The 13475-nt window shown below is 41.8% G+C and overlaps 1 protein-coding gene across 2 annotated transcripts in view; it reads left to right on the top strand.

Moving 5' to 3' along the window:
- MAP3K15 (mitogen-activated protein kinase kinase kinase 15) overlaps nt 1-13475 on the top strand; it is a 91122-nt gene continuing 77647 nt past the window's right edge. For both annotated transcript variants that reach the window (XM_065629495.1, XM_065629486.1), the window contains exon 1: nt 1-734. In XM_065629495.1, coding sequence (XP_065485567.1) covers nt 404-734 — 331 coding nt within the window. In that variant the 5' untranslated portion in view covers nt 1-403. The remainder of the gene's footprint in view (nt 735-13475) is intronic.

The following is a 13475-nucleotide window of genomic DNA, read 5'->3' as shown; positions in this document are numbered from 1 at the left end:
CCTCTCAGTACCGCGGAGGGAAGCGGGGTGTGTGCCCCGGGAAGGCACGGCGGGGCTTGTGCCGCTGCGGGCTGAAGCGGCAGCTGGGCTTAGCTCCGCGCCGTGCGGCTGCCCCGGGTTGTCCCGTCCCGGGAGGGCGGTGCCGAGCTCCGCTCCGCGCCGGCTGCCTTCACCTTGCCCCACCTCGCCTCCGTGCCCGCCCGCCGGGGCACGGTGCCGCCCAGCCGCGGAGGCGAGGGGAGCAGCGCGGGCGGACGGGCCGCGCAGAGAGGGAGGGAGGGAGGAAGAGAGGGAGCCGCCTCACCCTGCGCCCCCGGAGTTTGCCCAACTCCTTGCGATGGGGCGCGGCCCCGCCTGAGCACCTGCCGGCAGCCACCGGCTCCCCTCAGCCCTCGACGCCGCTATGGAGAACCCCGCGGGCGGCAGCGGGGCGGCGGAGCCGGCGCACCCCTGCGCGGAGCCGGAGCTGCCGGCCGCCGGCCCGGCGGAGGCGGCGGCGGGCGCTGGGGAGGCGGTGGAAGCCGCAGCGGCAGCCCCGCGACCGCGCTGCCTGCGGGCCGTGTACGTGCTGAACGACCCGCCCAAGGGGGGTGCGGGGGCGCGGAGCCCCGAGGCCGGGGCGCGGCAGTGCCTGCTGCGGGCCTGCGAGGCCGAGGGGGCCCAGCTCGGCACGGTCAACTTCGGGGAGCTGGACTTCGGGGAGACGACGGTGCTGGACGCCTTCTACGACGCGGGTGAGCTGGCTGGGCTGAGGCGGGGCCGCGGGGCGGGGGCTCAGGCTCGCCCCTGCCCGGTGCCACCTTGCCGGGTTGTTTGGGGTCACGGCCGGCCGAACTGGGAAAGGCTCGATAAAGGTGGTGCTGGGGAGACCAGACGAGAGGGAAAAGGGAGCAAATGTGAGGCGGTGAGGGAGGTCTTGAGAAAAAGTGTGGAGACAGGAAAAAGGGTGCAAGGGGAACCTCATCTAATGGGAGCAAAAGCCTGCTTTTCAGGAGCATCATGCACATGGAGGAGGTATGAGAAAAAATTCAGGCCCTTACACCAGCTCTTCCAGTCACCAGAGTGTGTTGCCCCAGCAGGGCTGTGGATCCTATGGTACCAACCAAGCCTTAAGGGGTAGCAAACTTCTTGCTAGTGTGATTCGCTAGGAACTCTCTTCCAGCTGCCAGCCTGGCTGGGAGCTCAGAGCAAGACAGAGCATGAAGATGGGTCAGCCAGAAGCCTCTGAGCTGGCTGGACCAGATCATTCATGTTCTTGAACTCAAGACCTGGACAGTCAAACTGGTTTGCACATAGCCAGGCACAGAGCGATCCAGGATTGCTCTGAACAAGAGAGTGTAGAAACTTACCCCAAGGAAGGAGACTTTGAGTGTTGCCCACCCTGTCCAGGCTCCAGTTGCTGTCTGGTTTGGAAGTAAGCTGCTGTCCCTTCTCCACTCAAAACACCCATCTGGTTGGGCAGTGTGGGAGAGAACTGTAAGCTTTGTGATCCAGCAGAGGAAGCCCCTGAGTCAATAGTTGTTATTAAAACTAGTCAAGGTGAGTATGCGGACATGGTGCAGATATGCTTTTTCTCATATCCGTATGAGCAGGCATTGGGAAACTGAGGGATTCACAGACTCTGAAGAGGGAAAGTACTGTCGAGTCCGTTGATGACTCTGTTTCACAAGAAGACCTTTGTTTTGCTCGTGAAATGTGTTAAAGAATACTTCTTAAAACTTCAATCTTATTTTAAATTCTCATATGATGATGAGTTCATTTCATACCCTGATAAGTCACCCAGATGTTGAGGAATGTCACATCTGCTGTTGGTTTTGAACTTCTCAGTCAGGGGATTCTGTTGTATCTCTGCTAGTAAGGTTGGAAAGTGTATAAGAAATATATTCTTTGTGTGCCCTAGTACACAACCGTGAACTAGCAATTTCTTTGTGTATCTCCAGTATTTTTGTAGCACTTCTGAAGATAAGCATAACAGTGTAATGATAGTCTCATCAATGTAAAATGATTTCTCTGTTTCTACTAATAGTCCTATTAATACATTATGCACTCATCTACTCTGCATTGTACTGAGAGCTTGAGACAGTTATTTAAAATGTTTTCTTAAGATGCTGCATTCTGAAATGGGTGTCTCTTGTCTGGGAATGTGGCCTACCTTTGCAGACTTTTGCATTCAGGTAATCTTGTAGGACCAAGATCATTTTATTGGTGATTAACATCACTTTGTCATAGTAAAGCACCTTGTTGCTGGATACTACTGCAACACTCTGATGTCCGGGTTTAGTCGGCACGTACTTCATATCGTTTTCAGTGTCCATTAAAAACTCATTGAGTAGTGCTGAACTAGGAGTTGTTCCAAAGGAGACTGTTCAAAATAGTCTTTGTGTGGGTTTCTTTCCAGTACCAAAACTTTGAGATGAGCCAGAGGGACAACTTTTTAATCTGTGCAGTGTATACCTTTATTTTGTAAGCTTTTTTGTCAAAGCATCCTTTAAAGTCAAGTTACCTGTATTAAGAGAAACTCAATTGTATTGGCATGAGTCACTTCTATCAACCAGACCTGCAAGCTGTGAAGAAGCAGGGATTTATTTGTCTGTATATACTCTTTTTGGAAACGATGCTGAATGTGTTAGTTGTATTTCAGCATTAATTCATTGTCAAGGGTCCCAAATTAACTGCCATTAACTGCAATGTTGCCCTGAAAATGCAACCATCCTTAATTAAAAAAAAATGCTGTTAAGTATAAACCATCATTTTAATGGAGTATTTCTTTTGCTCTTCTGTTATTTTAATATTTTAATAAGTAGCTCTTGTAACGTTAACATTTTTATAGGTTTTCTGTTCTTGCGTTGCTGCAGTTACTGTCTCTCTTTTAGCTGTACATATCTGTACTTCTCTTTTGTGGTGTGTTGTTTTTTTTGAATAGTTGGGCTGTACTGACATTTGCCCCATCCTTTGGAGTTTTCCCAGTTCCTATGCTATGTCTAAAATTGGTGTTTAGAGAAATCCTCAGTGAGAACCTTTAAACTTCTAAAATTTAAACTTATAAAATTATGCTGGCACATTGAAATGAAATGTCTTTATCTTAGTACTTGCTGCTTCATTTCCTCCTCCTACATGCTAGGGATGGGGAAATTTTTTGTTCTTTTAAGAGCGTCACATGGAGTAATTGCTTCATTCTGCAAAAGGGCCAAAAACTGTCTGTTACACTTTTCACTTTGTTGTTTTGTTTTGCCCCCTTTCCCCTCCCCCCCGCCCCCCCCCCCCCCTTTTTTTATTTCTGGTATCAGTTAGCAGTGGACCTAAACTCCTTATTGGATTTTTCATTACCATAGATTTTAAAGTGTTGCATCTACAGTTCTCAATTTACGTACCATGATCTGTCATTGTTTCATGAGAACTTTTGTTATGCCCTTCTTGTTTTCTTGCTCTGTGTTGTTTGTTGGTGAGTTCTCCCCACCTCATGTTTTTGAATACATATCAAGCTATTATCCAAAAATGCAGAATCTGATAATTGTTCATTTACATACGACAGTCTTAATCCGCTACCTTGCAATTTCTTTAGTCTTTGAAAAATCAGCTCTTTTAAATTTATGTATTTTATAGATACAGTTCATTGTTGCAGTATTCTCTTTCCAGAATATGTGTTGGATTTGGACTGTTGGCATCTATTCAGTTCTTAATGAAGAACAACATTAAGAATGAGTTTTAATATGAGCAATCTTATGACTCATTATGAACTTTCTGTGTTAGGAAACTAACTCTGTGTTTACTTAAAAAAACAAAAAACAACCTAAAGAAGCTTTATTAATGCCTATGTAAGATATCGAACAGATGTTTCCTGTACTGAAGATATCTATTAAAATGTATATTTACATTCTGTACACCATAGGCAGAACCTGGAGGAGCAGTTCCTCTTGCTCTGTTATGAGAGCGGGCATTCTAAAAGATACTTGCCCATAGCCATCTCTTGGTTCAGTAGTTGGAACCTTAACCAGTAAGTATCTACTAATGATTAAAGACTGAGCAGTGAGGTCCATCTCATTGTGAATAGCAGTGACAGGGTCTTTGTCAAAAGTGCTAGCCGTTATCCCCTTTTCCCCACTCTGCTGGAAATTGTAGCCATTTAGAGTAATAAGACACGCCTCCTCCCCAGCAAGCTTATCTATCTTATTTAGTATAAATCTATAATGTAATGATTCTTGGAATTGGTACCTTTGATGTCAAAACCAGCAAACTTTAAGGACAGACTAAAGAAAAAGATCAACAGAAACCTCTTTTTCCTGTCTGCAGGCAGATTTTCTAGTAGATGATTTTTCAGTAAACCACTGAGAAGAATGCTGCACCTGTATACACCTGTATTCCATAATAAAAGTATGATGTCTCTTTTCTCCTTGAGTGTACTCATTACTGACTTCCCCTAATTTGAAATCTTACAATGAATGGAAGTGTGACTTAAGGCATAACTTATTAATAGTTATTGCAGACTAGCAGGGAATGCAGGATGACCCTGACCTTAAGAAATCACTAAACTTTCTAAGATGCTTTGCTAAAGGGGACCTACAGCACTTGCAAGAGCAAATCAAACCAAACTGTAAAATAAGGGCTTTTGATAACAGAAAGATGAGGTCTCTTTGCTCAGCCTGTGCTAGAAACAAGCTGTCAACAAACTAATTTATGTTATGCAGAAGTGGGTGATGGTATCCACCTAATAGAGATCTACTCTAGCTGAACCTGCTTTAGCAGGTGGGTTGGACTAGATGATCTCCAGAGGTCCCTTCTAACCCAGACCATTCTGTGTGATTCTGTGTAATAAGGATGCTTGCATGCATTGACTGTATCTCTGGGAAGAAAGAGACAAAATCTTTTTATATTGAAAGCAACAGATACTGGGCATTAGTGTGAAGCTTTTTTTGCACGACATCAAAGCAATTTTATGCAGAAACAGTGACTCTAGGAGCTAACTGAGGATTTAAAAAATCTTCAGGGTTATCCCATGCAAAAAATCAAACTACAGGCACTATAGTGCATTCATGAATAGCTTAAGAGACATAGTGAAAAGGTGAGCGTGGCTTCGTGATGTTACAGATAGAGCACAAAGAGGCTGAATGACTCTTACTATAGGTGTGAAGGATCTTTCTGTTCTGCATTTACTAAGAAAGCAAACATGATGTCAGAGTTACATGTCTAATCTGTACCAGTGGAAGGATGATGCTAGGTAGAATGAGAAGTGGCTTTTACTTGTCTGCCTGAAACTCTATCAAGGCTTATTGCCTCAAGTGCCACAGTATTTGGCTACAGTGTTGAGTAAAGGAGTGGCCTGTACAGTTGTATGAGTTTTAGATGTTCCCATTTTGGTTCTGTGAAATCCTGTTTCTGTAGTTAATAATCCTTTTACCTCATGAGGGATGTGCAGCAGTCTGTTTTGAGGCTTGGAATATTTCTTTGGCCACTTGACCACAGCATTTAGAGATGGCTGCCATCACTGAAGTCAGCAGGATGAGGTGACTGAAAGGAAGACAAGTGAGAGAGTCTCGAGTCCTGAGGAATAAAGCTAAAAGTTTGCCCAAGAAAAATGAGTGTTCCTCTGAAGATCAAGGAAACTATTGTCAGATCGTTTGTGAGGACAGTGGAATATTTTGAAGTTTGCTTCTGTTGTTTTGCTAAGTATGAACTTCTCTGACCAATATCCTGCATGATAAGACAGCCTCAAAATGCATCATTTGATACCTGTCTCTGCGGCCACATCTTCACTCAAAGCCAGTGTTAGACTTGGGAGAGGGCCCAGACAGAGACTGAAAGAGGGGTTCTTCTTACTTCTGTACCATAGTTTAACCACTCTTAACACTGATTTCTTGTCCATGAAACTCTTCATGTTACACCATGAGAAGGAGGAAATAGATGTTCTGGATCCTGATTTTCAGGCTCTGGCAGCCACTGAAGGAATCATTGCTGCCTGTAGCCAGCTGCCAGCCCTGAAACCCTCTACAGCCCAGTATCCCCACTTCAGAATTGACAGGGATGCTTCAACTTCTTCTGCCCAAAGGCTAGTATATCAGCGTACAGTAAACATTTGTCACTAGTTTAAGCTAATATATGGCATGGTAAGTAGTGTAGCAGATCTGGAGGCACATGCTTGTCTTGCTGACTCTGCCACAGGGATTGTAATCTCTGACAGGAAGGTGAGAATGACATCTGAGGGCAATAACTTCTTAAATAAACTTCGAAAAACCTTCCTGCTGCAATTTATCTTTGTCTCTGGGTGTGACAGTGAACAGTGCTTACCTCAGCAGGCAGAGTTTGCTGTTCTTCTGAGGAATACTTAATATTTTTTCTTTCCTTTCTGTTCCCCTGCAAGTGGCTCAATGTCTAGTCATGTATTTGCTTTAAATCTCAGGAGATGTATTTACACTAGAATACTAGAAATGTGAAGAGAAGCAAACAAACCATCTTCAGAATGAGAAGGTGGTGACTGAGAGGCTGGGGCCAACTAGGCTGGATATCGTGCTGCTTTAATACGAGAGCAGAGCTTTTGGAACCTGATCTTTTGTCTCCGCATGGTACTGTACATCTAGAGTGATGACAGGTGTTGCCAGCAAAGCTCTGCATTTTGCCATTGAACTACGTTTTGCTGATAACAAGACCTTGTAATATGCCAGTAGTGTAATCCTTTTATATCCAAGTGTGCCAGGTGAGTTTTAAATGACAGTAACAAGTCTGATGCAATCCATCAAGTCTATATGTTAATATGTTACGATACATCTCAGGTGCTGTAACACATGCATTACATTCAAGAGGTGTATTTTCCTTTAATGATACTAGTTGTGGTCAATTTCTAGCATGAAATCTTCTTGCAGAAATGCTTATTTGTACTCAGAGATTTGCATGCTTTAGCTCAACTGTGGAGAACATTATTTTCTATCTGTCACCTGTGAAAAAGTCTTTGTGTCAACTCTGTTGCTTTTTCTATGTGTAACCTTAAAGGCTTCACTTTGGTTCAACTTGTATGTGTTCTACGAAATAGTTCCTTTAATGTCAGTTGAACAAGCTTAGAAACATGTGAGTAAATAACCATACATTGGTTATGCAAATAAATAATCATAAATAGCTTATGTGGAATTCATTAACTTTTCTTTGGTATATTGCCACGGGCCAAATGCACAATCAGAACTGTGTCCGGAAAATGATGAAGATGTTAAGAACAAAAAGAAGAAATATACTTGATTCTCTAGTGGAGAGAGATTCTGTCTTATTACTTCTCCTTTTCGACCAACATCTCTTTTTAGTTGTAATGAGTAATACGGAAAGAAATACTGACAGTCCAAAACCCCGTATGAGTCCTACCTTTTAATGAAGCTTTGAATGAAGTTTTTTTGGCCTCTAAAAATCTGGTGCTAACCATGCAAATTTGGACTTTTTAAATTGTTCCAAGGTGAGAGTATGTACACGTGCATGCACTATCTGAAGTGACTTATTTCTGTGCCATGACTTTTGGATAACTGAAAAAAAATTAGGCATGCACTTTTTTTTTTCCCCCCTTTCCTCTGCTTGAAATTCACTTGCCTGAAAAAAACAATAACAAAACAAAAAAATAATCCGATCTACAACTTTCCATTTTCTCTGCTTGCCTTTCTCTCCTCCTGAGCTTAAATATTAAATCGGAGACCGCTCTCCGAGGCTGACCGTGAACCCTGTGTCACTGGATTTTGTAGCTGGGAGCACTACAGGTGTTCCTAGGTGTTGAATCAGCTGGGAAAGAATCTTCTCCCTGAATATAATACAAATTGTTTGTGTGTTCCTGTTTTAATTTACTCTGCAAGTAAGAATTTTCACCTTATTATTAAAAGTCTTATTGATTCTTACTAAATAGACTTAGCTAGACAGAAGCTTTTATGCCCATTACAACCATTATGAACTATGTAGAAAATCTGGACATTTCAGGTTATTCTGAAGAGGTGAATTACCGCATCTGTCTTGAGCTGCCTTTGATCTGAAGACCCGCTGTCACACAGCCCTTGAAAACACAGCAATTAGGGTGGTTTTTGTTTACTTAAATGTTTTTTGTTTGTTTGCTGGGGTTTTTTTTTTGTTTTGTGGGGGGTTTTTTGTTTGTGTTGTTTTGGTTTGGTTAGGGTTTTTTTGGTCATGGTTTTTTTTTTTTTTAAATGAAACACTTCTGGAATTCTCCATATAAGTAAATGTTGTTCTGCTTACTGATAGGAGAAAAACAAAGTGTTGACTGTGCATACCAGTCAGTGAATTCTAAAGGTCACCTTTATTTTGTTTTGTTTAAGAATTGTATACAAACGTTTTTCAATGTAGTTCCTATGTTACTATGGAGGAATCTGCTGTGCCGTTTGACCATGAGATGTTTGCAAGCAGATCTCTGGCTCTACCTTGCTGCATTTCAAGTTGACTTTGAGTGATATCAGAGAGCTCCTGAAAAGAAACTGTACATGAGGCTGACAGGCTTGAGTCAACCAGGGTGGGCATGACGCTGCTTTCATGGGTTCCTGCTGGTTCCTGGCCACTCATCTCCTTTGCAGTGATTACATGCTTTTTCAGTCTTGCTGTGCTGTGTGTAGCATATTCTTCATAGGTTTAAGAATTTTTTCTGTGAGACCTGAGGTCACAAATTTAAGTTAAAAAAGAAATGAAATATTTACTTATGCGTGAGTTAATTACATTGCTTTAATTTCCATCCTTCCATAAAACAGATGCATTACGATATGCAGTAGCTTACTTTATGTTCTGCACTCATGTACTGCTTTTATCAGTGTAATCATACATTGCTTTTTTAATCATTAAATTACATGTTAACAAAAGTTGATGTATTCTCTAGTTAAAAAGTAACTAATGTTCCTGGCTTGTAGGCATAGAAGCTTGAGATAAAGCTCTTCTGATGTGTAAGGAATTTGTGCAGAACTTGGACAAGAACTCCAAATGCTTTCTCTTCCTCTATATTCTGTTTCTAAGATGGTCCCAAGTTCAGACTTTCTGGCTGCAGACCTGTGTTCAGCTGTCAATCCAGACAAACCACTGCTTTGATGCACACAGAGGAGCGGCCCCAGCAGTGGTTGCTTGGTCCAGCTGCTGCCTCTTTTCACACAGCAGTGATGTTACATAGAATCATTTTGGTTGGAAAAGACCTCTAAGATCACCAAGTCCAACGGTTAACCTAACACTGCCAGGTCCACCACTAAACCATGTCCCTAAGCACCACATCTACCTGTCTTTTAAACACCTCCAGGCAACTCAACCGCTTCCCTGGGCAGCCTGTTCCAATGCCTGACAACCCTTTCTGTGAAGAAATTCTTCCTCATATCCAATCTGAACCTCCCCTGGGGCAACTTCAGGCCACTTCCTCTTGTCCTAAATCTGAAAATTAGGCAGTCAAGCTGGATGTAGGGTCTGTCTTAAGAGAACCTCAACGTAGTTTGCCACTTGCAGATGAAATTTATGAGTTTGGTAGTCTCTGCCTTGCTGTTCAGCAGGATGTGAATTGCTTTAGCCTCAGGCTACCTTTGAGCAGCGATGTGGGTGCCTGAGATGGAGCCAAGAGAGGGAGTGCAGCTGTTGCTTTGTGCTGCTCCCTGGCACAGCCTTGCTATAAACAGCATAGCTCCAGTCTCTGCAGACGTCAGTGCAATTCAGCTGGCAGCTGATGGCACAAATGTGTCCCACAATATAATTGCACCTTCTTTCTCTCAGAGGTGCTGCTACTACCTTCACCTTTTCCTGGGAGATTGGGGTGGCTATAGAGGCACACCAGGAGCAAAAGCTGCATCACTGTAGCCTGCAAGGAGGGACACGAAGCTGGGACGTGAATTCTGATGCTTAAAAGTATTGGGTCACTGCGTCATGATAAACTGTGCTTGCTTTTTTTAATCCTTCGTAATATTTAGCCTGGCAAGGTAAAGGATTTTGCTGTGGTGTTTAAGGTGGTGGAACTGAAACTTTTTAGATATTCTCTGGTAAAGCTTCTGAGCACATAAACTTTGGTCTAAGTCAGTAGTTCAACAACAGTTACGCCTTTTGGAGCTCAAAGCTAAATGGGATTCACAACTTTTAAAAATGTACCCCAGCTTTTGTTACATTGCAAGTGCATGATCCCAGCCTTGGTAAACATGGACTCTGATGACAGGCACAAATCTAAACCAGTAATGACACTGTTAAGATTACATCCCTAGGTTTCTGTTGATCTGGGCTGGCACGGCTAAGCCTAGTATTAAGGGAAGTACTCTAGTTTGTCATGGCTGAACTTGTACACATATAGTCATGTCTACTGTAGTATATACTGCTTTTTTTGCTTAAATTATGTTTAAAAATTCTTCATTATCTCTTTAGAGTAAGAAATAAAAGGTAGTTGTAAATAGAATTATCTTGAAGTGCTTTTTAGCCCCGTTTCACTCAGCGTAATATTTTCTGTTTCATTTTGTATCAAGTTACAGAAAGAAATGTCTGGACTCTCTGCTGTTCATGTTTTTTCTTCTCCCATTAAAGAAAGCACGCCTTCATGCACAGAATTGTAGCTTAACCACTGCTCATTTGCCTCTCAACAATTTGAGAAATGTTGTTCACATAATATCTAAAGCTTTAGAAATCTAAGTGCAAAACAAATTAGTTCTGGAAAACAATCAATCTCCCATGTAAATCAACATGATAATGAGATTTCCCTAAAATTCTTTAGTTTCCTAGTGGTGTCAGCAGTGCTTTCCATGAATTGTGGTATTCCATTGCCTACAAGCCTGTTGAAAAGAGAGTTGTGGATTTGTGAAACATTGTGGGGAAAATTAACAGTGGAGTTACTTCATTTACACTTGAGAGAGTGATTTATTTGCCACTCGATTGCTGTCATCTCTCCTCGTTCTTACCCTCCCTTTAAATTTGTTACAAATATTTAGTAGCTAGCTCAACCAGGATAAATTGTATTGAATCAAGCATTTTTGCCTTGCCAGTCACAGAAAGGCTGTAGGTTTTGTCTGATGCAGAAAAATATATTCCTGTTATAATTTCACTCAAGTGCAACTAGCTGCATTAACTCTCCTGTTGCTGCCTTTCACTCACAGCAGCTGGAGAAAGAAAAATATTATTATTTTTTTAAAAACTCTACAATTTGTGCGTGCGTTGAGGGGAGAGATTTCTCGTTCGTTTTGCCTTTGCTCTGAGAGTGACAAGACGAAACTGGAGCTGGGAACTGGTAAATGAAAACAGTCCTAAGACTGTATTCTGTGTGTTACTTTCCAATGCTGCTAGAGCAGTCATCTCTGCTGCTCTGATCTTAGTTGATAATAAAAATTTGCAGGAGAAAAACAAATGTTTACAATGTCGTAACTGCTTGACACTAGGCTTCCTTAGCAGGGCTTCTGTGTTCAAAGTCCTGTTTAACAGAGTATAAGCATCTGTCTTTTGTGGAACTGAGTTGGTTTAGGTATTTTCTTTGTAAACGGATGCTTGACATACTTCAGTCTCTTTAAACAGAGTTTGAGAAAAGGACGTGATTACCAAGCTCAAAGCCAGACATTGTGCCTGTTCCTACTAGTGTTATTCATGGTCCTTAAGACAACTGACAAATTATGGGTTTTTGTCAGGTGAAGAAAGTGTCCAAATCAGAATGAAAGTCTGAAAATGGTTGAGATGGATTTTTTTGTTTTCATGGCAATTAAGTTTCAGAGTTTGTAAAGTTATCTTTTTGCTTATTGTAATAACTACAGAACAAAACTAGGTAAGTCTTCGTATTGTTTGTGGAAAACCAGAAACTGCTTTGACTTTGTCTTGCAATCAAGGCACAAGAGAATGTTCGATTATTTCTTCTTATTATTTTTTACCCTTTAATACCTCTTCAGATTCCTTGTTTTGCAGTCATGATTGCCTCTGAGAAGATATAGAGCAACTGAGAAGAATAACAAGTTGATTTCCTTAATGTTTGGTATTTTGGACAATTTTAAAGTTGAACATTTGGGATTTAGAATCTTAAATCTAAACTTTCTTGCATGCTCTCACCATGACACATTCACAAGGCACAGATTAGTAGTGTGCTGCTGATCCTTTTCATTCAATATGACTTCAAATTTGAGCTTCCACCTTGAGTTTCCACCTGAAAGAGGTGGCAGTTGCTATTCTGTCCTGTCTGTTTAATGAATTTGTGGCGCCTCGGATCTAACTATGGTAGTAGCTCAACCCTGACTTTGACTTGTGTTTCATCAAAGCTGATAAAGCTTTAAGGATTAATGAAAAATGAATGCTGCAATGTGTCAAATAGATCTCTTCCTCCTTTTGGAGCATATGCTGCTCTTCATGAAAATATTCACTGTTGTGATACCCCCTGAACGCTTTTAACAAATCCTTTAAAATATATACTGATTTAGCCTTGTCTTGCTAGCCTAATACTTAATTCCAGCTAGTGAACAGCAGCCAAACTCTAGTTCCAAAGGAAAAAGCCCTAAATGCCCACTTTCAATAGCATTTGGCATCATCTGATAGTCAAACTGCAGTCCAGAACACAGTAAAAAAGATGATTCTAAGGGTGCAGAGGCAGCCTTGTGTCTGGCCTGGACACAGGTAAGAACTATGCACAGATCTGGTTTTCTGTTTTGGTCCATAACTGTGACAATCTGTTAGAGCACTGACTCCGTATGCTCCGGCAACATTCTGTGAATGTGACTAGTAACGTCCTTTCTTTGGAGAAAGCATAACACAGGGCACTACGTTCTGTCTTCTCTTGTATCTTTCAGGCTGGTAATGAGATAATCATGGTATGGATTCAGCAATAACATCCCAGTGATGCTAATTTCTTACATACAGTCTGTAACAGTTAATATCATTGCTCTGATTATGGTAACTTAATCTTTGAATTAAAGCTATTTTAGTCAGGTAAAATCAGGCAGTATCAGAAGTAGTAGGAAGACTCCACTGCTGTATGCTGAAAGTACACAGTCCATGTGCATCAAAATGCCTTAGAACCCTGCACAGTGTTTGGATGACCTGATAACACAAATTTCCAAAACATTTTCTTAGAAACTGTTTGCCATCTGAAAACTTCATTGCTCTACTCAGTGTATTTCTTTTTTCCTTACTGCACCTGAAACTGCCAGTAAAACCAGCATGCAGACTCTAGTGGTATAAAATTCAGTGTTCTCCCTGCTCCATGGCTCAAACCTTAGGTACAGGCACAGGCCTGTAAGTTCTTTCAGTCATTTGCAATTACCTTTTTTTGCCGATTTATTGTCGTAAACTAATTTTCAGATTGGCGGATATAACAAACATTAGGGGTTTTTTTTCTCTGCCGAAGTTTAGTCTGTGAACTATACACTACACTGTGATCACTGGGGCAATGCAGAGATGTGGTCCTGGGGTGAATATGCACAAATCTGGGATAGGGCAGTCTTAGTTTTATGGCTTGGCACCCATCCTCTCTGCACAAGGTGTGATACACAGAATTCAGAATCTTCCAAAGCAAATATTTACTTAGTAGAAAA

The sequence above is a fragment of the Caloenas nicobarica genome, chromosome 1 (assembly GCF_036013445.1).
Source record: "Caloenas nicobarica isolate bCalNic1 chromosome 1, bCalNic1.hap1, whole genome shotgun sequence".
Classification (NCBI taxonomy): Eukaryota; Metazoa; Chordata; class Aves; order Columbiformes; family Columbidae; genus Caloenas; species Caloenas nicobarica.
Note: the sequence above shows the minus strand (reverse complement) of the source record. Positions and strands in the feature narration are given on the sequence as shown.